Raw genomic sequence first — 26740 nt, 5'->3', positions numbered from 1 at the left:
TAAGAACTTCCAGATGTATAACTTTAGCTCTTCCCTTCCTCTGAACTCCTCAGTCATGTCTATCCAGATGCCTACTTGACATGAACCCTCAGGTGTCTCCTGGACATCTAACGTCCAAAAAGCAAACTCTTGTCTGCTGTCTTCACCTTCTCCCCGTGCATAAATGGCAGCATCACTCCACCCAGTTACTTAAGCCAAAAGTCTGGGGATCTTCCTTAAATTCTTGTTCTTTCTTACTGCTACATCTAGTCTATTACTAGCAAATCCTGTTAATACAGCCTACATCATGGATGTCTTTGCTCTGTCTTCTCTCCATCTCTAGCGGCACAAGCTTTAGTTCAAGCCACCATCAACCACTAATTTCAGTAACCTCCAAATTAAATCTCCCTTTTTCATCTCATGATAGAAAGATCTTTTCTTGTTTAAAATCCTTTAGTTGCTTATTAGAGTTGAAACAAAATTCAGATACCCAAATGCCTCCATGGTCTGACCCCTGCCTATTCTTTGCCTCAGTTGAACCACTCTTCCCCCACTCACTATAGTCCTACACGGCATTTCAGGTTCTGAATCAAGCCGGGCTTTCTTTCATACAAGCTCTAGAAGGCTTACTCTCCCCACTTTCAAATGACTGACTTGTTTTCATCTAACTTCCTCAGCCCTGGGAAAGGAAAAGGGATGTGGTGTTTTCAAACAATTAATTGTAATATGTCCTAAAGCTCAAATTTTTGTCTAGAAATTCTTTAAACTTTATTAATAGGCTACTAGAATCTGTGTTCTGTGATTATACACAAATGAGTTCTCATTGACTTAAAAGCACAGCAAAAGTCACATGTATAGTCCTACACACTGTTGGTATAGACATTCTGGAGGACTGTTAGGCAATACCTTCCAGTTTAAAATGCCATGTTCATAGACTCTGAAGTTGTTATACTTAGTACTGGCACAAGTATTATGTATAAAGATAGTATTATGTATAAAAAAACTCTGTATATGTATACATATACAGTATGTATACCATTGTTTGGAAAAATGGAAGACCTAGAAATCGCTTAAATGCCTATTAAAAGAATTAAGACAATTATGACCAATTAATACAGTAAAATACTATGCATATTTCAATAAGGATGACAGATCTCAAAGTACTGATGTTGAAACATGTCTGTGATCCTTTATTCAAGTGTGCCACCTGAGCAGTCACTTTGTGCACTGCAATCCTTTATAGTAAGTTGCAGGCCAGTACATATATAGAGATATATGTATATATCTATATATACCTCTGTGTGTGTGTGTATATGTGTATAATGTGGGTGGTCTTGTTTTTTTAAGGTACGTAGATAGCTAAGTGTATTTGCATTTAAAGTGTAAGAAAGATGTACCCAGAACTGTTGTTAGTGGCTACCTCTGGGTAATATGATGGGGTAAGATGAAAGGAGAACTTTAAAATATGCTTTGAGCTGACAAATGCCTGTAGTTCCAACTACTTAGGAGGCCCAGGCAGTAGCATGCTATCACTGCACCTGCTAATAGCCACTGTACCCTAGCCTGGACAACAGAGCAAGACTCTGTCTCTGAAGAATAAAATATATATATGTTTTGAAAATCAAAATGATAACGGAATGTCTACATTAAATTAAAATTATACACCTATTCAAAATGTTAATAAAGCATGCTTTAATGCACAAAACTGCTTCATACTAAAGTTTTTTAAAAGCCTTATATATTATTTTATAATAAAATATATGTAAATGACCCAGCAATTCCACTCCTAATTATACATTCAAAAGAACTGAAAATAGATAATCAGACAAATACAGTCCCTGACTTAATGATGCTTTAACTTTTGATTTTTTGACTTTACAATAGTGCCAGTAATACACATTCAGTACAGCTTTCAGTAAATTACATGAGATATTCAACACAGCCTATTTAGTGTAAAATAGGCTTCATGTTAGATGATTTTACCTAACTGTAGGCTAATGTAAATGTTCTGATCTTGTTTAAGGTAGGCTAGGTTAAGCTGAGATGTTTGGGAGGCTAGGTGTATCAAATGCGTTTTTGACTTGCTTATGATGGTTTTATCAGGACATAACTCCATCATAAATTGAGAAACATCTGTGCTTGTACATCAATGTTCATAGTAGTTCTGCTCACAATAGCTAATGGATGGAAGCAACCCAAGTATCCATGCATTCAATGAATGGATAAACAAAATGTGGTATATTCATACAATGGAATACTGTTCAGCCACAAGAAGGAATGAAGTAGTAATACATACTTTAACATGGATGAATCTTTACAACATTATGTTAATTGAAGGAAGCCAGATACAACAGGTCACATATTGTAAGATTCCGTTTATGTTAAATATTCACACTACGTCAATCCATAGAGACAGAAAGCAGATTGCCAGAGGCTGACGGGACAGTGGGTAGGAAGTGACTGTTAGGATACTAGGTTTTCTTTTTGGAATGATGAAAATGGTTTGGAATTAGGTAGAGGTGATGGTTGCATAATATTGTGAATGTACTAAATGCCACTGAACTGTATACATTTTTAAATGGTTAACTTTATGTTTTGTGACTGTTATCTCAGTAAAGAATACATCTAAAGATACCAATTCTAAATATAAGTAAATAGATTTGTGTTTATATTGGCCACATTAAAAAAGTCCATAGTGATCTGCTTCATCTTGCCACACTGTGTGATAGGCCTGAGTCATTCTGTATCCCATTTTTAATTTAATTCAGCATCAAATGAAGAATCATTTTTGCAGCCTTTACCAGAATCTGTGCTATGCTCAACTGTCTAGAAATTAATAAATTCTAAAAACATAAACTACTTTTCAGCAGTTTATTCTAGAGAGAGAGAGACTGATATGCCAACAAGTGATTCCACATCCCTGCGTTAAATACAAATCAGAAAATATATGTGACGTGATGGACTCTGCAGGAGGAATTGAGGAAAGACAAGCAGGAGTTCCTCATTCTTTTGTTTAATATGCAACTATTCAACATCCTTTACCTGCCAGGCTTCTTACCTGATATAGTTATGTAAATACTCCTCTTGGGTTTTAATGCTTGAATTTCATTTCTTTATGGAGCATTTTAGCTACATAATTAAGTAACAGAAATGAAATGACTGCCATAACATGGGTTAGAAATAAGCATGACTACTCTACGGATGCAAGTAATTCACCTGATGGGAGGAAAAGCAGCTGTGTGCTAAGACACAGCTACAAGTATTCAGCAGAGGCTAGACATCAGCCAAGACAGTGTCCAGGGGGGTTTGAGAGCGTTTGGTAATCAGGCGAGTCCTTAAGTGGAGACTAGTTAAGCTTCCACTGTACAGTGACATTATTTCCCTTTTTGTTTATTGTTTTTGTAGTACCAAACCCTGCTGCAGCTGCAATTCCTCGAACGCCCCTGAGCCCAAGTCCTATGAAAACCCCTCCTGCAGCAGCTGTGTCCCCTATGCAGGTGAGTGCCTGGAACCACAGGAGGCTCTTATGGCCTCAGTATCTGAAAGTTGAGGCCTTTTCTTCACACTCATTTACACCTATATTCGTTGGGTAAATGACTACCTCAGCAGGGATGTATCTAAAATTTGTTTCCTAAAATACTGTAAATATCTTTAATTGAGATAAATTATGTAAGTGTAAATTGTGTTATTCTGATAGACTCTAATAATGATAGCTAACAACAGTTGAACACTTGCTTTGTATTCTACACTGTGTTCTGAATGCTTTATAATGTTAGCTCATTTAATCCTTACAACTCTTGGGTATTAGGTGCTGTTCTTATCTGTATTTTTCACATGTGGTAACTGAGGCCCAGAAAGGTTAAGTAACTTGCCGAGGTTCAGCAATTAAGTGGTAGAGCTGGGGTTTAGAGCTAGGCTGTCTGGATTCAGTGGCTTTAGTCACTACACTAAGACACAGAAGTGTCTGTGAGTAGAATATGTGGTTGCCATGTCTCAGCCTTTACTGCATAGCAAATCACTTCAGAACTTAGTGGCTTGAAAGAACAATTTTATTAGTTTTTACATTTCTCTGAGTTGACTAGGCAATTCTTTGCTGGCTTTCCTGGGCTCATTCCTGCAGTTGAATTCACAGAGAGGATGGGATAGGGCCTGGGCTCAGCAGGATTCCTGGGCCGCTTTCTCCATGTGATTTGTCTTCTCAGGCTCCTTCACAACATGGTATCTCCAGCTCCAGGAGACTGAAAATGGAAGTTAGCAAAGCCTCTGAAGACCTAAGCTTGGAACTTGGACAGTGACTCTTCTGTCCTGCTATTTTAATCCAAGCAAGTCACAGGGCAGCTGCGATTCAGAGTGGAAGGGGTGCACAAGGCATGAATTCAGAGACGTGTGATTAATGAGGGCTGTTTTGTAACAGGTCCAGCACAGGTCATTATTGATACATTAGAAACAAGTTTCAAAAGTTTTTCCTCTGTGCCATTGGGGAATACAGATGAGAAGCGGGGCAGAGGGCTTTTCGGTAGCGCTCAAGAGGCCCCTCATTGTGCATTTTATTCAGCCGCTTTTGGACAGTATAGCTGAGGTGGAGTATTTCCTCATAGGTGAGAGTAGCCAAAGGAAACATGGCCTAACCCCCATTATCCTGTGATACAGTGTAGCCCTGGCTGCACCTCTTCCCTAAAATAATGGTGCTGGGGAGCATTTTCATTTCCAGTTGAGACATTTGTACTGTGTTTACTAGCGTGCTCCTTTTGCATTTATATTGTTGTGAGTTAGTGGCTTTGCATTTGCATGTATATACAAGATGTTATGTCTTTTTTTTTTTTTTTTTTTTCCTGAGATGGGGTCTCACTCTGTCACCCAGGTTGGAGTGTAGTGGCACGATCTTGGCTCACTGCACAACCTCTGCCTCTCAGGCCCAACCGGTACTCCCACCTCAGCCTCCCAAGTAGCTGGTACCACAGGCCTGTACCACCCATACCTGGCTGTTTTCTGTGTTTTTGGTAAAGACAGGGTTCTGCCATGTTGCCCAGGCTGGTCTTGAGCTCCTGAGCTCAGGCAATCCACCTGCCTGGTCCTCCCAAAGTGCTGGGATTACAGGCATGAGCCACCACGCCTGGCATTATGTCATAGTTTAAAAAGAAGGGAAGGGAATACCGTATTCCACCAATTTAATGATTTTTTTTTTTTTTTTTGAGACGGAGTCTCACTCGGTTGCCCAAACTGGAGTGAAGTGGCATAATTTCGGCTCACTGCAACCTCCACCTCCTGGGTTCAAGTGATTCTCGTGCCTCAGCCTCCAAGTAGCCGAGATTACAGGTGTGCACCACCACACCCAGTTAATTTTTGTATTTTTGGTAGAACAGGGTTTTAACCATGTTGGCCAGGCTGGTCTCAAATTCCTGACCTCAAGCAATGTGCCCACCTCAGCCTTCCAAAGTGCTGGGATTACAGGCGTGAGCCACCGTGCCCAGCTGATTTAATGCTTTTTTATGTGCTCCCTATTAATCAAACTTCATCTAAAAATCTGAAGTAACAGATAAAAGCAACATAAAGATGCCAAATGTAATAAACTTCAAATAAGATGAACTTTATTTAAGTGGTGTTTGTCAGTTGATGTTTAATGTACAAGGTGTCACTTTGTAAATCTTTGTAAAGTTAGGAGGTGAAAAATATTTCTATAAGTTGCAAAAAACTAATACTTAGGAGCTACATTCAGTAGCTTTTTAGTACATGATTAGTTAGTACGGTGCTTCTCAAACCTAATTGTATATAAAAATCATGTGGAGAGTTTTTAAGCACATAAAATTCCCAGACCTCATCCTGGTAAACCAGAATCTCTGGGGACTGGGGCCCAAGATTGGAATTGTTAGTTTTTCAAAACTCCCTAGGTAGGAATTCTACTCCTAGCTATGTGGGAGTAATAGGCTGGATTATTCTGCCATCACAAACAACTATTAATAGATGGACAAAATATAGGAAGCAATTATTTTCAGACATTGTACATAACTGTGGTCCCTGAACAAAAATTTTAAAATGAGGTAAGTCCTACTGTGGCTCACAATATTTTCCTGGAGGCAGTTTCCAGATGAACCTACATGGAGCAGGGAAGAGAAAAACAGTTGGATCTGAGTAGACACAAATCAACATTCGAGGAGAATGAGACTGCTTGAATTTGCAGAGCAGATACTTGGAGGAGGGAGCTGCATAGAGAAAGGAGTATAGAAATCTGCATAGGCATCCCTTTGAGTCTTTGTCTGAATACCAATCTGTACCTGCATTGGGTGAAACCGCACAAGGCTGGGCAAGAATAATTTTCCGGAAACAATTTCCAGGAACAGGGAGCTATCCGGCAAACACTTCTGGTAGTTTACCTAGGGCAGGAAATCATTTGAGTTCCTGCCAGCCGCTGTGGAGACACCTCTTTGAATAGATGGCATTCAGTATAGTCTCCTAAAGGACCACCCCTGAAAGTATCATAGAACTAAATAGCCTCAGAGTAAATACTATTCTAGGTCTGCCCTAAAAGATCTTTAAAAATAAGATGCAGAAGGACCAAGGAGGTCCCTAAGTAGCTGTAGTAGGCAGCCTCTCAAATGTTCCCCAGTGATCCCCAATTGGTGGTAGTTGCTCCTTGTGCAATTTGCTCTTGATGAATGTTGGCTGTAGCTCGTGATTTGCTTCCAGTGAATATGGCAAAGCAAAAGAAGTGGTAGGATAAGGTTATCACTTCTAAAATACAGTTATGAAAAGCTTTGCTTCTGCCTTGAATGCTCCTCTTGCTATCACTTAGAGCCAGTTACTCTGGGGAAACCCAGTTCCCATGTTGTGAGCCAGCCCTGCGGAGGGGCCCACATTAGGAAGTGTAGGAACAGATCTCCTGAAGCTTGCCAGCAGCCATGTAGATGAGCTTGGAAGCAGATCTTCCTCCAGTCGATCCTCAAGATAACTGTAGCCCTGCTGACAACTTAATTGCCTCCTCGTGCTAGACTTTGAGCCAGAGACACTCTGCTAAGCTTTCTGACCCACAGAAACTATGAGATCATAAATGGATTGTTTTAAGCCACAAAAGATTTGGAATAATTTGTCATGCAGCATAGATAGCTAATACAGTAGCGTACTTATTTGCCAAAGTAATAATTTTTAAAGGAACACAGCAAAATATAGTTAGTGGTAAAATACATAATCTGGCATGCATTAAAAAATTACTAGGCAATGAAGAAGCAGGAAAATGTCACCTGTAACCAGGGGAAAAATCAGTCAATAGATGCAGACTTAGAACGGATAGAAATGATAGGATTAGCATGCAGTGATGTAAATATGATCTCTGTGCTTGAGTATGTGAAGGGAAGCATGCACAGATGAAGAGTGAAGTGAAAGATATGAAAAAGAATAGAAGAAGGCCAGGTGCGGTGGCTCACGCCTGTAATCCCAGCATTTTGGGAGGCCGAGGCAGGCGGATCACCTGAGGTCAGGAGTTGAAGACCAGCCTGGCCAGCATGGCGAAACCCCGTCTCTACTAAAACTACAAAAAAAATTAGCCAGGCACGGTGGTCTGTGCCTGTAATCCCAGCTACTCAGGAGACTGAGGCAGGAGAATCGCTTGAACCCAGGAGGCAGAGGATGCAGTGAGCTGAGACTGTGCCATTGCACTCCAGCCTGGGTGACAGAGCAGGACTCCGTCTCAAAAACAAACAAAAAAAACGAATAGAGAAAAAGATCAATATATTTGAGGACATAGCAGTAGAATCTTCCATAATGAGTAGCAGAGAGGAAAAAGGACTGGGGAAAAGAATGAACAGAGCCCCTGACTTGTGGGATTAAATTAAGTGGTCCTACATACCTGAAATTGGAGCCCAAGAAAAAAAGGCAAGTCAGGGGGCAGAGTAGGAAGTGTGTCTGAAGAAAACATTTGCAGAAATAGGCCAGGAGCAGTGGCTCACGCCTGTAATTCCAGCACTTTGGGAGGCCGATGTGGGCAGATCACCCGAGCTCAGGAGTTTGAAACCAGCCTGGGCAACACGGTGAAACCCCGTCTCTACTAAAAATACAAAAAATCAGCCAGGCATGGTGGTGTGTGCCTGTAATCCTAGCTACTTGGGAGGCTGAGGCAGGAGAATCACTTTAACCTGGGAGACAGAGGTTGCAGTGAGCCGAGATCACACCACTGCACTCCAGCCTGGACGACAGAGGGAGACTCCATCTTAAAAAATAAAAAATAAAAAATTTTTTTGAAGAAATAACAGCCAAAATCCATCCAAATTTGTTGGAAATTATATACTCATAGATCCAAGAAAATCAGGAAGCTAAAGCAAGATAAACATATATAAATATACAAACACCCTCATCCTCCTGTCCAGTAAGGCATTGCTGAAAAACAGTAATAAGAATTTCTTAAGGACAGGCAGGTAAGAATAATCACAGACTTCTAGTTAGAAACTGTGCAAGTCAGAAGGCAACAAAATGGTTGGGTTTTTTTTTGTTTGTTTTTGTTTTTGAGATGGAAGTTCTGTCACCCAGGCTGGAATGCAGTGGCGTGACCTTGGCTCACTGCAACTTCTGCCTCCTGGGTTCAAGCGATTCTCCTGCCTCAGCCTCCTGAGTAAATGGGACTACAGGTGCATGCCATGGCACGCGGCTAATTTTTGTATTTTTAGTACAAACATGGGATTTCTCCATGTTGCCCAGGCTGGTCTCAAACTCTGGTCTTAAACTCCTGGACTCAGGTGAGTCACCTGCCTCGGCCTCCCAAAGTGAGCCACTGTGCCCAGCCCAAAATGGCATCTTGAAATGCCAAAAGAAAGACGCTGTCAACTTCGAATTCTATGTAGTAACAAAAAGATAAAATTAAAATTTTTTAGACAAAAGCTGAGGGAATTCATTATCCACAGACAGTTGGGGGAAAGTGAATGAGAAGTATATGGGACTTTCCTGTACTATCTTTACAACTTCCTGGGAGTCCATAATTATTTCAGAATAAAAGTTTAAAATAAAAAGTCTTCCCACATAGAAAATTCCAGGCCCAGGTAGTTTTACTAGTGAATTGAATCAGTCCTTTGTGGAAGAAATAATTCCAGTTGTATATAGTCTCTCAGAAAACAGAAGAGTAAAAGGACTTTCCAGTTCATTTTAGGAAGCTAGCATTACCTGATAGCAAAACTAGACAAAGACATTGCAAAAAAAGAAAACTGCCAGCCAATATTCCTCGTGATTATAGATGGTTATAGAGGCAATATAAAAGCACACATTAACAAAACTGAATCCAGGAATATATAAAAATGATAATCCATCATTACCAAGTGTGATGTATCCCAGGGGTACAAGGTTAAAATTTGCATCAACAGAAAAAAAAAAAAATTTTTTAAATCATTAATCTCAACATCTTTAGAAAACTGTTTGACAAAATTTTACATCTGTTCATAGTAAAACTCTTTAGCAAACTAGAAATAGAAGGAGACCTGTGGGAACTCCACAGCTAACATCATACTTAATCTGGAGACTGAATGCTTTCCCACCAGGACCAGGAGCAAGGTAAGGATACCCACTCTCACCACTTTTGTTCAGCATTTTGCTGGAGCTCTTGCCCTGTGCAATTGCATAAGACCAAAAAAAAAAAAAAAAAAAAAGAAAAGAAAAAAAGAAAGCATACAAGTTTGGAAAGGATAAAGTAAAACTGTCATTGTTTGCAGATAATATGATCATTTATGCAGAAAATCTAAGGAGTCCACACAGAAGCTTTTTGAGTTAAGCAGTGTCAAGGTTTACACGAAGTCCTATACAAAAGTTATTTGTTTTTCTCTATATTAGCATGAATAATTGGAAATTGAAATACTTAGCAATAAATATGAAATGTATGCACAACCTGTGGAATGAAAACAATAAAATATTGCTGAGAGAAATTGAATAAATGGAAAGCGATGTCATTTATAGATTGGAAGACTCAGTATTGTTAATATCTTGTAGTAGTCCTTTAAATTGGTCTGTGGATTCAACACAATACCAATTAAAAGAGCAGTGCTCTTTGGGTAGAAATTGACATGGTAGTATTAAATTCATATGGAAATGTAAGATCCCTGAATATTCAAAACGTTGGGGTCGGGGGTACGGGTGGAGGTCAGATTTGGAGGACTTGTACTACCTGATTTCAGCATTAGATCAGTAGAACAGAGAGTTCAGAAGTAGGCCAGTTGATTTTCTACAAAGATACTAAAGTAATTCAATCGATAAGGAATAGTCTTTTGAAGAAAACATTCTGAAATGACTAGGTAACTGTATAGAAAAGAAATAAACTCAGCCCATACCTCATGAAATACACAAAAATTGAAATGGACTATCGACTTAAATGTGAAAGCTAAAACTACAATTTTTACGTGAGAACGTGAGAGAAAATCTTCATAACCTTTAAGACTGCAAAGATTTACTAAGATGTAAAAAAGCATGAACTATAAAAGCAAGTTGATAAATTGGGCATCAAAACTTAAAACTTCTCTGAAAGACATTAAGAAAATTAAAAAGCAAGCTGCAGACTGGGGAGAATATATTCATAATACATTTACCTAACAAAAGATTTACATTCAGTAAGAAGACAAACAACCCAATAAATAATGGGCATAAGATTTGAAAAGGTCCTTCCAGGAGAAGAATACAAATGGCCAATGGCACATGAAAAGATGATCAACATCGTTAGTCATCAGGAAAATGGAAATTAAATCCACAATGAGATCCTATTCTGTATTATTCCTAATGGCCAAAATCTGAAAGGTTGATGAGCTGAAGTGTGGCCGGGATGTGGAGAAGCTGGACCTCGTCCACATTTCTGGTGGGAATATGAAATGAATAGTTAGAAGTTAGCCAGATAAAAAGGACTGGGGGAAAGCTGTGGGAATGAAGCACAAGAAAAATATAGACAAGCAACATGGTCTGCATGGTAGTAAATAAGTAGGTTCGTGGTATTTGAGCATCATGTAGAGGTAGCCAAGAGAGCTGAGGGGTTTTAAGTGTTTGTGGTGAATTCTTTTTTTTTTTTCAGATGGAGTCTCGCACTGTCGCCCGTGCTGGAGTGCAGTGGCGTGATCTTGGCTTACTGCAACCTCTGCCTCCTGGCTTCAAGCGATTCTCCTGCCTCAGCCTCCCTAGTAGCTGGGATTACAGGCACCTGCCACCACACCCAGCTAATTTTTTGTATTTTTTAGTTGAGACGGGGTTTCACTATGTTGGCTAGGCTGATCTTAAACTCCTGACCTCGTCAACCACCCACCTCGGCCTCCCAAAGGGCTGGGATTGCAGGCGTGAGCCACCGGCCCTGGCCGTGGTGGATTCTTCTGGCTGCTTGCATATGCAGAAGTCTGGAGATGAGGAAGCCAGTGACAAGCTGTTGCTGTAGTGCTGCGCTGAGATGACAGACTGTACTGGGCAGTTGTTGTAGTAGCATTAGCAAGCGGGCGGCAGAATTGAGATCTATTTGAACGAGGACTTGAAGGACCAGTACAATTACAAAAGGAGCACATCTGCATTTCATTTTGCAACATGTTTTTATATTTACTGAATTGGTTTGTGATACTTTAAAGATTCTCTTCCAACAAAATAATGAAACCACATTCAGAATACCAGTGGTTGCCAGGAGTCAGTGATAATGGGGTTGGGGACAGGGAGAGGGGTGTGACTGTAAAAGGGCCCCAGGAAGGATCCTTATGGTGATGGAAATGTTCTTTATCTTGATTGTATCAATAATATATAAATGACTATATAAGATATGACTACATCAATATTTTGGCTACTGTCAAAATCTTGCTGGTGGTATTTTACTATAGGTTTATAAGATATTACCATTGGGGGAAACTGAGTAAAGAGTACATAGGATCTCTCTATATTCTTAACAACTGCATATGAGTCTATAATTATCCCATAATAAAAGTCTTAATTTTTTAAAAAAGTATATTGATCATAGTCCATGCCTGTAAGGTGTGTTACAACCTTACTATAGCAGTATGGAAAGAATTAATACAGATTTATAACTAAATACCTACTCTCTGCAGCGTTTACTTTGTGAGTCCCAATACTCGATTTAACTTCGATATTGTTTATCTTATGATTTCAGAGACATTCCATAAGTGGACCAATCTCAACATCCAAACCCCTGACAGCCCTGTCAGATAAGAGACCAAACTATGGGGAAATCCCTGTTCAAGGTACATGTAATATGCCATAACATTTCACCTTTTTTGTCAGTTTTTGAGTTGTTCTGGCTTCTTTGGCGAACTAAATTATTTTCTTTGCTCTTGATATTATTTCAATCAATCTGGTGTACCTTTGTATCAGAAGTTCACTAATAAATATATCTAAATTCCAAGTGGAGAAAGTAGTTGTTAATGAATGCATCTTTCCTGACAGCTGTCATAATGGGTCATAGAGAGTGTACACCATTGCTAGGCACTGTTTTCACAGTTCCTCATGGCATATGTATTATTGTCATCCTCGTTTTACAGATATCAAAAAGGAGGCTTAAAGAAGTTAACTAAGTCAATTCAGGTTAACACAGTTAGTTACTAAGCAGTAGCCCAGGGCAGCCTGACTTCAGAGCCCATTCCTTAGATCTCTGGGCTGTGTTTTGTTACCCTGAGGGAGCTGAGACTGTAGAAGATGAGGCTCAGCAACTCTTTGGAGCCTTTGGGAGGAACTTGCTGTTTTCACGCAGCCATTTTTTTTTTTTTTTTTTAGTTGGAGTATCACTCTGACTCCCAGGCTGGAGTGCAGTGGTGCAATCTCGGCTCACTGCAACCTCTGCCTCCCGGGTTCAAGCGATTCTCCCACCTCAGCCTCCTGAGTAGCTGGGATTACAGGCGCACACCACCATGCCCAGATAATTTTTGTATTTTTAGTAGAGACGGAGTTTTACTATGTTGGCCCACTAGTGATCTGCCCACCTCAGTCTCCCGAAGTGATGGAATTATAGATGCAAGCTACCGCACCTGGCCTTCCATGTAGCTTTTTATGGCAGAGCTGGCACCAGAACCCAAGTATCCCACCTTACAAGGTTGAGGCTCCTTCTCTTACCCCGCACTGCCTCTTCATGTGCAATACTGAAGTGCATTGGAAAGATGAACTGCAGCATTGGGGTGTGGTGCTGGGAAAAGCAGTGCTTCATTTGGGGTGGGTGTGGGAATGTTCCCAAGTGTCCCCTCAGGGCCTGAGGGCTCCTCTTCGCTGATGCAGGCCAGTTACTTCCATGCATCAGGAATTCTTGGTTGTGCAAGTTAGGCTCTGTATGTTAGACTAGAAGGTTTCAACAGGTTTTGGGTCAGAAGTAAGCAGACTTGTGAAAAGTATTCAATTAGAGAACCCAAAGGACTGGCTCCGTGGACTTCATGTCGTACCAGTGCCTGAAGAGTTCAATTTGGTTGTGGAACTGGTGCTACACCTGTCATCTTCAGTGTTCTTATAAGCTGGTTGTGTACACATTTAGGGGCAATGGAGCACAAGATGCTACCTTCCTGGCACGAAGACTTGCCTTCTGCCCTGCTTCTTGGCTCTGGTTCATTTGTCAGTCATGAACTAAGCTCTTTTCTCCCGTCAGAAGATTTTGCTAAGGGAACAAATAGTGGAAGGTTTAAAGTTTTCTTAACCCAAATAAATACTCTGCATCTCTCCTTCCTCTCTTTACATCCCACCTCCCAGTTGAACCCACAAAGGATTTTCATGTGTGCATTGCAGAGATCTTGGCCTCACCATGGCCTGGTTGTTAACCTCAACCTTTTTGGTGCTGTCTCCTCACCTGTAAATTGATAGTGAATACCTAGCTCACTAAGTTCCTGGGCTCTTAACACCCGCAGCTGCTGAGATTGTCAAGGACTGCTGTGTCCCCAACCCAGCCAGCTTAGTCGTAATCTGATATGACCTGTCAGTGGCATTTGGCACTGCTGAGCACTCTGTCTTCTAGGACATTCTTTTTGGTTTCCCTAATACCACACTCCTGTGCCTTCTCTCTGTCAGGCTGCTGCTTCTCCCTCTCCTGTGTGGCTTTTCTCCTTTTTTTTTTTTCTTTGTTCCTTTTTTTTGTTTTTTTGAGACAGTCTCACTCTGTCACCCAGGCTGTAGTGTAGTGCAGTGGCACAATATCAGCTTACTGCAACCTCCGCCTCCTGGGTTTAAGTGATTCTCCTGCCTCAGCCTCCCGAATAGCTGGGATTATAGGCGCGGAGCACCCCACCCAGCTAATTTTTGTATTTTTAGTAGAGACAGGGTTTTGCCATGTTGGCCAGGCTGGTCTGAACTCCTTACCTCAGGGTGATCTGCCAGCCTCAACCTCCCAAAGTGTTGGGATTACAGGCGTGAGCCACCGCACCCAGCCTGGCTTTTCTGTTCTTCCTGACCCGTACATGGAGGTGTGGCCCAGAGCTCAGTACAGGGCCTTTGTTCTTTGTCCTCACTTTCTTTGTTATTGTATCCTGTCTCATGACTTTAAATACTATTTTTGTGCTGAGGACTTGTCAGATTTGCATCTCTCGCCTGTTCTCTGGACTCTAGATTCATGTATCCAGTTGCCTACTTGACATCTCCCATTTTGATATTGAATATTCTGTGTCTCCAGGACAAGATTTCCCCCATTTTCCAAACTTGTTCTACATGTAATCTGCCTTCCCCGTCTCCATTCATGGCAGTTTCATCCTCAGAAACCTTGGAGTCATCCTTAACTTCCTTCTTCATCTTAGACTTGTTCAGTTGTTTAGGAAATCCCACTGGCTCTACTTTCAAAATATGTCCAGAATAAGAGCATTGCTCTTTTCTCTACTGTCACCTCCCTGGTATAAGCTGCCATCATCTCTCAGCTGGGTCCTGGCAAAAGATTGCTAATCACGCTCACTGTCTGTTCTTGACACTGTAGCTTGAAAAACAGGAATCAAAACCTACTACGCTAGTCAAACTCTCTACCGCTCCCCATTTCTTTTAGGGGAGGAGCCAGAGTTCTCTCAGGGGCCTCCAGACCCTCACAGCCTGGCCTCAGTGTCCTCTGTAGCCTCTTCACTTTCTTGCTCACTCTACCTCACCACATGGGCTTCCCCACTGTCCCTGAGCAGTTGGGCATACTCCTGACTTGGACACCTTGTACTGGCGCTTCCTCTACTGGAACCTTCTGCTGGATCGAACCTCCTCAGCAAGGCCCTAAGTACCTTATTTAAAGATAGAAACCACTCATTCTCCCACACACCCCTTTCTCTGCTTGCTCTCCTTATCACTGGCCCCCTTCTAACATCCCATATGATTTGTCTATAATTTTTATTTCTTTCTCTCATTTCCCTAAATTGTAAGGCCCATAAGGCAAGATTGGTGTCTGTTGTGTTCACTGAGGCATCCTCAGCACCTGTAGAAGTACTGGACTCTTGATAAAAAATTGTGAGATGAGTGAAAGAAAGAAGAGTTAAAGTTTGTAAAGTGCTTAGCAAAAATTCTTTCCCATGGTAAATCTTTGCTGTTTGTTTTTATTACTATATGTGTGAACTTTTTCTGAGTAGCTCAAGTGGCTGAGAATGATAGCTCTCACTGGCCCACAGTCAAATATTTTAGACGCCTGAGTTGCCTGCAGGATTTTGCTTAGCTGCCAGCAAATAACTAAAGCACCTACACAAGTTGTGTCCTTGGCATCTTTAAAAAGCTCTATGTGTTGAAGGCAGAGATGAAAACCAGGAATTCAGGAACATTTTCACTCTGCTGCTTGGTAGGTATGCCCTAGTTCTGTCAATAGTCAGCCTTTTGACTTTCTTCAGTCTGCGTTAAGTGTGGTCAGAACCAGTGCAAGCATGCAGCAGCCTCTGAGAGTAAGTGTAACCCTGTGCCAGTGCCCTAAAGCTGTGAGTCCAGCCTGGGCACAGTGGTGTGGCTGCAAGCCTGAGAAAGCCCAGGAAGAGAGACCCCTATCTGAGGGCACTGAGGTGATCCTGGGGCATCAGAGCACACTGATGCTCCATGTTCCAGGTGGCCTCTGAGGAGAGTGGAGTGTTGCACTGGGAAATGACTCAGGGTCTTCCCATATCTCCTGGGCTCAGCTGAAGCCAACCCTCAAGGCCTTCTCCACTCTCCACTGCTACTTTCCAGGCTTATCCTGATGGGGTCAGAGCAGGGCGAGATTTACCAGGGGAAACCAGCACCAGTTGTGTGTCTCAAGCTTACCTGAGTCACTTGTTAAAATATAGGAATCTTGGGCCTCCCCTCAGATCTAGTGATGTAGACTCAGTAGCTTGGATATGCCATTTTCACAAGCACCCCAAGTGACTCAGGTATAAGTGACTTTGGAATATTATTGGGCAAAGATGGCGGTTTAATTATTTCTGTTACCTTGGCTTTTGTGGGTGGAGAATGGATGTGGAAGGTCTGTAGGCCAAGGTTATTGAAGACACAGATTAAATGCGTTAAGATTCTATTCCTGGCTCTCATTTTGTCATCTGGTGATGCATCAAACGGTAGTGCCAGCGGCATGGGGTACATGCCGTCAGTGTACGTAAAAGCTGGTCTCATTCTCCACTTCAGTCTGTTGTCATGCCTTAGTGGAGCCTGGTTGAGACATTGCAAATACAGGAGAAAGGAAACACACTTAGGTGAATCTATATCACAGTAGTTGATACTGTGATCTTTTATCATAAATAGTCATTCAAGAAAGGAACCACTCAGAAAACTAAGAACAACCAAATGATTCGTGGTTTTCCAAATTGTGATGAGAGTAGGATTTCTGAGCTCTGTCTTGAACTGCTTTTCTTCCTTGGTTGTCTTATTTACTTTGGGATGAATTTAAAAATACAGTATGTAGTTTTCATTTTAAAAATTTCGGTGTCCTCATTACTGAAGTTTAAAAACATGCTGCCTCTTGGAAAATGGCGTGAACCTGGGAGGCAGAGCTTGCAGTGAGCCGCGATTGCGCCACTGCATTCCAGTCTGGGGAGCAGAGCGAGACTGTCTCAAAAAAAAAAGATGCTGCCTCTTGCTCTACAATAGTTTTTAAATCTATTATCCTTTAGCATCATGCACTTGCAGGAAAATGTTTCATACCAGAGAAATCTTACTATAAATGCACTTAATCAAATGCTCTTTTGTTGGTGTTACCAGCAGTTGAATTAAATGGCTAGGGTCATGACTGGTGCCACCTTAGTGAATCTTTGTAGATAGTATATGTATATTAGCATTTGTGCCCTAAGCTGAAAAGCACAGATTCTGCTACCTGCTACATGGATACAGGTAGTTGAAAAGTGCACAGTGACCAGATGAGCTCCAGAATGTTAAGCATAAACCTCAGCTGGCTGGTGTAAATGGTTGAGAAGCCTGGGATTGCCCAGTGTCAGTGTGACACTATCACTGTGTCTCTCAGCTCAGGCATATAGATATCTTAAGAAGTTGGTTAGTCCAAGTGTAGTTGTGTTCTGTAAGGAAATTCATACCATTATTACCTGTCTAAATTGTGTTACTTGAGGTTAAAGATTTTTGTAAACTGAGTATTTTGAAACAAAATGATTTATGTTAAGGATACATGCCATAAATTTATATAAAATTAGGAGGTTTTACTGGAAAGCCAAACCTTCTGCTCAAAAAGTTTCACAGAATTGTCTTTTTTTACTCTAAATCAGATTTTGCCTCAGCTTTAGATCTAGCCTTAGGCCATGAAAGTCCCAGGATAAAATGAGATGGAAATCCTACCCCGCTGCACTTTACAGTCTAATTGCGTATTTAGTCACTTCTCCTTCTTCTTCCTCTTCCCTGTGGTTCTTGGTAAAAATCAGAATATCTCGGCTCCTGTTTTCTCCCCAACATATTGTGATGAAAATTTTCAAACATAAAGAAATGTTGCAAAAAGTTGTGCTGTGAATTATCCACATACAGCCTAGATTCTGTGACATTCTTTTATATTTGCTTTATCACAAAGTAAGTTATAATCACTACCCTTCAGCATGTATATCAGTATTTAAGGTGTTCTGTCTCTCTGTATGTTTAAACTCTACCTTTTGAAATAAGTTTAGACTTAACAAAAATATTAGAGTTCCTTCTAGCTTCCCTTATAGGAACATCCTACATAACTGTAGAACAATTATCAAAAGTAAGAAATTAATATCAGTAAAATATTATTAACTAACCTACAGAATTTATTTGGATTTTACCAGTTTTTCCTCTAATGTCCTTTTTTAATTCTTGGATCAAATTGAGGCTCCTGCTTTCCATTTAGTTGTCTTATCTCATTAGTCCCCACCAGTCTGCAACTGCTTCTCACTCTTTCCCTGTCTCGCATGACCTCAATACTTTTGAAGAATAGTTGTCAGTTATTTTGCAGAATATCTTTCAGTATGGGCTTGTCTGATATTGTCTTCTGATTTAAGTTGCGTTTATGGGTTTTGTTTTGGGTTTTTTTTTTTTTCGTTTTTTTGTTTGTTTTGTTTTTTGAGTTTTTTGAGATAAGGCCTCACTCTGCAACCTCCGCCTCCCGGGTTCAATTCTCTTGCTTTAGCCTCCCGAGTAGCTGGGATTACAAGCGCATACCACCACACCCAGCTAATTTTTTTGTCTTTTTTGGTAGAGATAAAGTTTCACCATGTTGTCCAGGCTGGCCTTGAACTCCTGACCTCAAGTGATCCGCCCACCTCGGGCCTCCCACAGTGTTAGTATTACAGTTGTGAGCCACCATGCCCAGCCTGAGTTTATGTTTTAATGGAAGGGATACTGCGGAGATGATGTGTCCTTTTCAAGTTATTTTATCAGGAGTACATGAGATTGACGTGTCCTGTTACTTCTGATGTTAAATTAACCTTGTTCACTTGGTTTGGTGATTGTCTGCTAGGAATTAGTAAATATCTTTGTGTTAGTCCATTCTTGGATTGCTGTAAAGAAATACATTAGGCTGGGTAACTTATAAAGAAAAGAGGTTTAATTGGCTCACAGTTATGTAGGCTCTATAGGTGGCATGGTGCCAGCATCCGCTCAGCTTCTGGTGAGGCCTCAGGAAGCTTACAGTCATGGTGGAAGACAAATCAATAGCAGGCATGTCACATGGAGAAAGGGGGAGCATGAGAGAGAGGAGAGAGGTGCCACACACTTTTAAATAACCAGATCTCACAAGGACAGCACCAAGCCATTCATGAGAGATCTGCTCCTATGACCCGTAGCTCCCACCAGGCCCACCTCCAACACTGGGGATTACATTTGAGCATGGGATTTGGAGGGGACAGACACCTAGACTGTATCAGTTTTGTTCCTTCTTAAGCTTTCTCTCACTGATTTCAGCACTTATTTATGCATTTTGCCCACAACAGTTATTACTGTGGTGTTTCAGTGATGGCTTTCTATTTCTTCATTCCATCTGTAAGGAATTATTTATATGTATTCTATTGACATCACTCATTTATATTGGTATAGACTCATGGATATTTATTCTTTGGATTATAATCTACTACCATTTTTATTTGTTTTGTTGTCAGATTATTCCATCAGTGGCTGTTGAGAGATTTTTCACATTGATTCCTTGTTCTTTCAATGCACCTTTCCTCTACCCCTGAAGTACTTTCTGGCACCACAAGATGCTCCAGCCCCATCTTGTTGTTTTTTTTTTTTTTCCTGCACCAGCCCTGGAGTCAACCATTTCTCTAAGGAGTTCTGGTTACTTTTTTTCTTTTCTTTTTTTTTTTTTTTTTTGAGACAGAGTCTCACCCTGTCACTGGAGTGCAATGGCGTGGTCTCGGCTCACTGCAACCTCCAACCCCTGGGTTCAAGTGATTCTCCTGTCTCAGCCTCTCAAGTACCTGGGATTATAGGTGTGCGCCACCATGGCCAGCTAATTTTTTTGTATCTTTAGTAGAGACGGGTTTCACCATGTTGGCCAGGCTGGTCTCGAACTCCTCCTGACCTCGTGATTCACCCACCTCGGCCTCCCATAGTGCTGGGATTACAGGCGTGAGCCACCGCGCCTGGCCAAGTTCTGGTTACTTTTGTTAGAGAATAGTATTTAGAAACCAAGATCCAGGCCAGGTGCAGTGGCTCATGCCTATAATCACAGCACTTTGGGAGGCTGAGGTGGACAGATCATGAGGTCAAGAGATCCAGACCATCCTGGCTAACATGGTGAAACCCCGTCTCTACTAAAAGTACAAAAATTAGCTGGGCGTGGTGGTATGCACCTGTAGTCCTAGCTACTCCAGAGGCTGAGGCAAGAGAATTGCTTGAACCTGGGAGGCAGAGGTTGCAGTGAGCCAAGATCGTGTCACTGCACTCCAGCTTGGCAACAGAGTGAGACTCCATCTCAAAAAAAAAGAAAAAAAAAGAAACCAAGATTCAGGTGCTAGATGTGCTCATTGCTACTGGGGTTTCACAGCCTTTAGTCCCTCTCTGGATAGAACTAGGGAAATTGTATGTATGTGTACCAACCCATGTATATACACTATCTATCCTATCTGTCTGTCTGTCTACTTACCTACCTACCTATCTTGTCTATCTACCTATCCACCCGCCCACCCACCTACCTACTTGTCTACCTATCTTATTTATCTCTCTGTCTGTCTGCCTATCTATCAAGAACTGTAAGTTTGTACTGATACCTGACTCCAAGCCATCACCAATGGGTTCATTGCAGAATTTTCCCTTTCCTTACTTATAACTTCTTTCTTTTGGGGTTGAGAAACCTGGCTCTCATTATCTGCAGTATATTTATTTATTTGTTCAACCTTAATATACATATACAAAGTTACTTAAGCCAGTTCCTTTTTCCCTACTCCCTTCAGTTGGTCTGTCATGGTTTTGTAATGTAGTTAGATTAATTTGTCATAGTCCGCATTCTGTTCTCCTCCCCTCCTCCCCCTCCCTCCCCACTGTTCTGTTTTTTGTGTTTTTTTTTTTAATTTATATACAGTAAAATTTACACTCTCTGGTATACAGTTTTGTGGGTTTTGACAAACGCATAGCCATTTGTCTATCATCATGGTTACACAGTTCTGTACACAAGAGTTCCATCACCCCCAAAATTCCTTCATGCTACCCCTTTGTAGTCAACCCCTACCATACACCCCATTCCCTAGCAACCACTGATATGTTTTTCATCCCTATAGTAGTGCCTTTTCTAGACTATCATATAAATCAAATCATACAGCATACAGCTTTTTTTTTTTTAAGTCTGACTTCTCTCACTTGGCAGCATGTTTTTATTTTGCTGTTTTTGGGCAGAGTGTTTTATAAATATCAGATCTAGTTGGTTGTATTGTTCAAGTGTAGGTCTTCTATATTTACTCATTTCTGTCTGCTTGTTTCTAGGAATTACTGAGAGAATAGTCTTGAACTCTGAAAGTCTGGTTGTAGATTTCTATTTCTCCTTTTAGTTCTTTCAGTTTTTGCCTCGTGTATCTTAAAGCTCTGTTGGTAGATGCATACCCATTTGGGAATGTGTTATGTCTTCTTAGAGAACTAGCCCCTTTATTTTTATGGGTTTTTTTCTTTTTTAAATCTCTGATAATATCCCTTGTTCTGAAGTCTTTCTTTTCTGATATTGATATAGCTACTCCAACCTTCTGTTAGTGCTTGCATGATATATCTTTTTCTATCCTTTTAATTTAATTTAAATATATGTCTTTATATTTAAAGTAAGTTTCTTGTAGACAGTATATAGTTTAGTCTTTCTTTTTTATTCATTCTGACATTTTGTCTTTTAATTGGTGGATTTAGACCATTCTCAGTTAATATGATTATTGTTATGGTGAGATTAAAATCTACCACCTTGTCGTGTTTTGTATTTGACCCATCTGTTCTGTTTCTTTTTCTGTTTCGGCCTTCTCTTGGGTCCATTGACCATTTGTTATTACTTTGTTTTATCTCTCCTATTGAGTTATTATTTGTATCCATTAAATTCTTTCAGTGGTTGCCTTAGGTTAAGATTTGTCAACCTTGCCCTTATTGGCATCCACATAACTGTCTGTTGTGGAGGATTGTTTTGTGCATTACAGAAAGTTCAGCAGTATCCCTGCTCTCTACCCACCAGAGTGCCAGTGTCACCCCCATCTCCCCAGTTATGACAACCAAAAATGCCTCTAATTTTTTATTGTCACAACTGGGGAAATGGGGGTGATACTCTAATAATCCCCTGGGGGGGCAAATTTGCCCACAGTTGAAAACCAGATATACGGTTTTCACAGTTTTATTTGTCTAATTTTAGCAGAGATGGAAACTATAAGAGAAAATCAAGTAGGAAATCCTAGCCAATCTTGCATATTATCTGCCTTTTCCCTTAGAGACTTTGTTTCACTTAATATCATGTTTTCAAGGTTCATCCATTTTGTGGCATGAAACAGTTTCCTTTCTTTGTAAGGCTGAGGCTGGAAACTGACTCACACCTGTAATCCCAGCACTCAGGGAGGCCAAGGCAAGAAGATTGCTTGAGCCAAGAAGTTAAGACTAGCCTGAGCAACATAGTGAGACTTCATCTCTATAAAAATAAAAAAATAAATAAAATGATATATTAATCATAGTTATTTTAAATGCCCTATAGATCCAACATCTGTGCCATTTGGTTTTATTGATTACTTTGTGTCCTGGTGTAGTGAGCTGGGATGTGGGCTTTTTCTTGGCGTTTTGTATATTTTACAATTCTTTATTGAAAGCTAGACATCTTACATGGATAGTAGATTGATTTTATGCCTTGAAATGGACACCTCTTTTCTTCTACTTAGATCTTTAAATGTGGGAGTTTGAGTTAATCTGCTCAGGAGCTGGGCTGGGTTTGAGGTTTGTTGTTGCTGTGATTACCCTCAGTGCAGAACAGGCTTCCAGTTTCTCCAGTAATACTTTGTGTTTAGAGTGGGGAATAGTTTTCCAGAGGGCTTTTATTTTATTTTATTTTATTTTTTTTTGAGACGGAGCCTCGCTCTGTCGCCCAGGCTGGAGTGCAGTGGCCGGATCTCAGCTCACTGCAAGCTCCGCCTCCCAGGTTTACGCCATTCTCCTGCCTCAGCCTCCCGAGTAGCCGGGACTACAGGCGGCCGCCACCTCGCCCGGCTAGTTTTTTGTATTTTTTTTAGTAGAGACAGGGGATGGTCTCGATCTCCTGACCTCGTGATCCGCCCATCTCGGCCTCCCAAAGTGCTGGGATTACAGGCTTGAGCCACTGCGCCCGGCCCAGAGGGCTTTTCTTAATGCCTGTTCCAATTTCAGTTTTAGGCTGTCCTTTGCATTTCATCTCAGAACTCTCTTACAATGCTTTCCGCTGAGTTTTCCTATTTATTCATTCACTGAGGGTGTATTTTCCTTTATAATATTGGTCATATTTGTAATAGCTGCTTTTAAGTTCTTTTCTGCTATTTCTAGGACATAGGCCATCTTCAGGTAGGTTTCCATTTCTTTTGAGTATGGCTCATTTTCTTTTTTCTTTGTATGTCTAGTAATTTTGAGCTGTGTCTTGGGTGTAAGGATCACATATTGTAGAGTTTTTTTTGTTTGTTTTTTGTTTTTTTTGGAGGCAGGGTCTCACTCTGTCACCCAGGTTGGAGTGCAGTGGTGTGATCCTCACTCATTGCAGTGTCGACTTTCTGGGCTCAAACCGTCCTCCCACGTCAGTTCCCCAAGTAGCTAGGGCTACAGGTGTGCGCCACCATGTCCGGCTAATGTTTTTGTAGAGATGGGTTCTTGCTGTGTTGCCCAGGCTGGTCTCAAACTCCTGGGCTCATGCTCCTCCTGCCTCAGCTTTCCAGAGTATTGGAATTACAGGTGAGAACCACTGCACCTGGCTGAGAGACTTGATTCTATTATATTTCTCTGCAGAATATTGGTTTTTGTTTTAGCAAACAGTTAACTTGGCTCACCTCAGACTCCAAACTCCCTGCAACTGAAATACCTGTTCGATTATTTTGTGCATAATTCAGCTCTTTGGAGAATGAGTACTTGTGGATTTCACAAGTCAGTGAAGGATTTGAACAGAGTTTATATACAAACTGTTGGCTCTGTTTTCGTGGCTCTCCCTTTCTGGTATTTTCCCCACACCCTCACTTTCCATCTGCTGTGGTTGTCCCAGAATATGTTGTCTAGTTCTTCAAGACAGTAAGACTGGGTTTTCTACCAAATTTTAGCTGGCCCACTTGGCTTCAATCAGCAAAAGCTACTATTTTAAAATCTATTTGCCTATAAAGTTGATTTGGGAAACAATAAAGGGAAAACTACCTGTAACTATTTCTGCAATTAGAATTAACTAGCAGACCTAGTATGCTCATGTTACGTATCTGTCTGAAGTAATCAGAATGTATCTCTGTTTACGTTTATCCCTTTATCTGAGCCCTGGATCTGCTCCTCTTGGACTTTCTCAGATGCTGTTAACCTTATGCTCTTGATGGATTATTTCCTTCTCCTGTATCTTCAACTTTACCCTCTTTACCGGCTAGCTCCTTTCTGTCATTTAAAAATACATCTTTCCTTTGTTAAGAAAAAAAAAATCCTCCCTCTCTTGCCCACCAGCTGCTATACTTTCTTCCTTACTCTTGCTCAATTTATCTCCACATCTTTCCTGTCTCCCACTCCCTCCTCAGCACATTCTAATCTTATTTTTGTCCCCACCAGTGTATTGAATTAATTGCTGTGACCAAGATTACCAGTAACCTCCATGTCACCAAGTGCACTCCCACGCCATCACCTGTGTGCTTACAGTTTCCAAACAATATATTCACATCAGACTTCTTTTGCACTCTCTCTTATTGCCTGGTCCACATCTTTCCCTGGGTATCTCAAAGGATTCTCAAATTAAGTGTATTCACGTCTCTTCCTTCCATAATCCTCCTTACCTGTCTTACCTCTATATGTGGTACCTCCTTCCTTTTTACCTTCATATCCATCTGTCAGCAAGTCTGTTGATTCTGCTGCATCAAAGAGCCCTTGAATCTGTGTACGTCACATACTCACTGGTACCACCCAAGTCCAAGTCACCATCATCTCTTACCTGTACACTCTAACTCATTGTCCTGTATAAACTGTTACCCCTCTCCAATCTGCTGCAGCCAGAAAAATGCTAACGTGGTAAAACCTCCATTGGCTCCACTTTGCCAACTAGATAAAGTTCAAACACCTTACCCTGGAGTTTGCCTATGTGACTCACGCTTGCCTGAGCTGGCCCTCTGGCCTACCTTTGAAGGCTTACCTCACTCTGCTCTTCCCCTCCCTCTGAACATCACCACAGTGTCCTAGATTTCTTTGGGGGTATGCTAAGCACTCAGTTGGGAACACTCTTTTTCTTCTAAGCTCTCCTTTGCCTGCATAAAAACTATTAATTATCCTTCTAATCTCAACTTTGCTGTCATTTCCTGAGGAGACCTTTCCTGTTCTCCCCTTAAGACCAGGTCACGGTGCCCGCTATGTTCCCAGAACCGCTGGTACTTGTTTTTTTCTTAGCATCCCTCACTCGTAATGACTTTTTGAATGTTTGCTTCTACTCTAGACTCCAAGTTCCATGAAATCAAGTTTGCTGTCTCCTTTCTTTTTTTCTCTGACCTTTGCACCAAGGCAAGTGCCTGGCAAGTAGTGGTCACCCAAATGATTTTTGTTTAATGAATGAATTAAGACAAGAATAGCTCCACATGGCAGTAGAATAAAATCTGTTACTGTAAATATAATATCTCCTGCCTGCTACACTCAATTATAATACACTAATCTTATTTCCTGAAGAGAGATAAACCGACAGTTTGACATGAACATGGAAGCCAGCCTACTTAGTAGAGTAGTAAATGAACCTGTGTTTTTACTGTGACAAATGCCTCTGGGTAGATTTGATTCTCACAGTGGAAATACTTCATGAAATGGCAGCAGTCTGGATTGTGGCTGTTAAAATTTAACACAAATAATTTTTAAAAGAATAACCTGTTTGGGTTCTCAGTGCGTTTTTGTGTATTTTCAAAAAGTAAGTGCAGGGCTGTGACCGAGACAGTCTGTCAAATTGAGGCAGACTTGGATCCTTAACCATGCAGTAAGAAACAGACTCAGCCAGCATTGGGCACATGTATCAGCAATACATTTCATGAACTTTTTTTTGCAATTTTGCCTGTAGTGTGCATTGTAAAAACTTAGACACGTTTTCATGTAGAGAATGACCAAGGCTTATACCTGTGTCTGTAACAAGCACCTTGTTTTGATTTATTTGTCTTTTCAACCTTCATTTTCACTTTCTTAACTTGCTCTCTTTTTCTTTGGGAGACTAAAATTTTTAGGGAAATAACCACCATTTCAAAATTGTAGAGTGGAAAATTTGATTAAATGTAAATTGATTTTTGTTTTCTACTATTTCCATGTTCTTTTGACTTTGTTTTGTCTGTCAGATTTTGTGCATAATATACTCTTCCTGTATGGATAAATGCCAACTGCCAACAGAGTTCAGAATTCTGATTGATGCTTGCTTATGGGCTCTTTGCACAGAGATGATGTTTGTTCAAGATAAGAACACTGTAGGGACTCTTAAGCTATATACATCCCATCTTTGTTAAGCTCATCCTTCCACTCCCCTAGGCCTCCAAAGTAGTAAATAATTATAACCAAATGTTCCTCATACCCTTAGAAAATAAATTTTAGCTGGGCTTGGTGGCTCATGCCTATAATCCCAGCACTTTGGGAGGCCAAGATTGGAGGATTGCTTTAGCTCAGTAGTTCAAGATTAGCCTGGGCAAGATAGTGAGACCTCATCTCTGCAAAAAATTAGCCAATGGCGGAGCTTGCAGTGAGCTGAGATCCGGCCACTGCACTCCAGCCAGGGCGACAGAGCGAGACTCCGTCTCAAAAAAAAAAA

At 40.9% G+C, this 26740-nt stretch overlaps 2 protein-coding genes across 4 annotated transcripts in view; both read left to right on the top strand.

The window, feature by feature from the left end:
• Positions 1-26740, top strand: part of BCR (breakpoint cluster region) — an 814161-nt gene that overhangs the window by 461628 nt on the left and 325793 nt on the right. The window lies entirely within an intron of this gene.
• Positions 1-26740, top strand: part of SPECC1L (sperm antigen with calponin homology and coiled-coil domains 1-like) — a 149379-nt gene that overhangs the window by 69378 nt on the left and 53261 nt on the right. The window contains exons 1-3 of one of the 3 annotated variants that reach the window (XM_011989160.1): positions 7088-7383; positions 9400-9507; positions 12074-12164. Coding sequence is in view for 1 of the 3 variants with exons in the window: in XM_011989159.1 (XP_011844549.1) it covers positions 3385-3476; positions 12074-12164 (183 nt within the window). In the remaining 2 variants the exon portion in view is untranslated. Of the gene's footprint in view, positions 1-3384; positions 3477-7087; positions 7384-9399; positions 9508-12073; positions 12165-24013; positions 24019-26740 lie in introns of those variants that run through there. The other 2 variants (XM_011989159.1, XM_011989161.1) reach the window with 2 other exon arrangements.

The sequence above is a fragment of the Mandrillus leucophaeus genome, unplaced genomic scaffold (assembly GCF_000951045.1).
Source record: "Mandrillus leucophaeus isolate KB7577 unplaced genomic scaffold, Mleu.le_1.0 Scaffold349, whole genome shotgun sequence".
Classification (NCBI taxonomy): domain Eukaryota; kingdom Metazoa; phylum Chordata; class Mammalia; order Primates; family Cercopithecidae; genus Mandrillus; species Mandrillus leucophaeus.
This window is presented reverse-complemented; position numbering and strand designations above follow the sequence as displayed.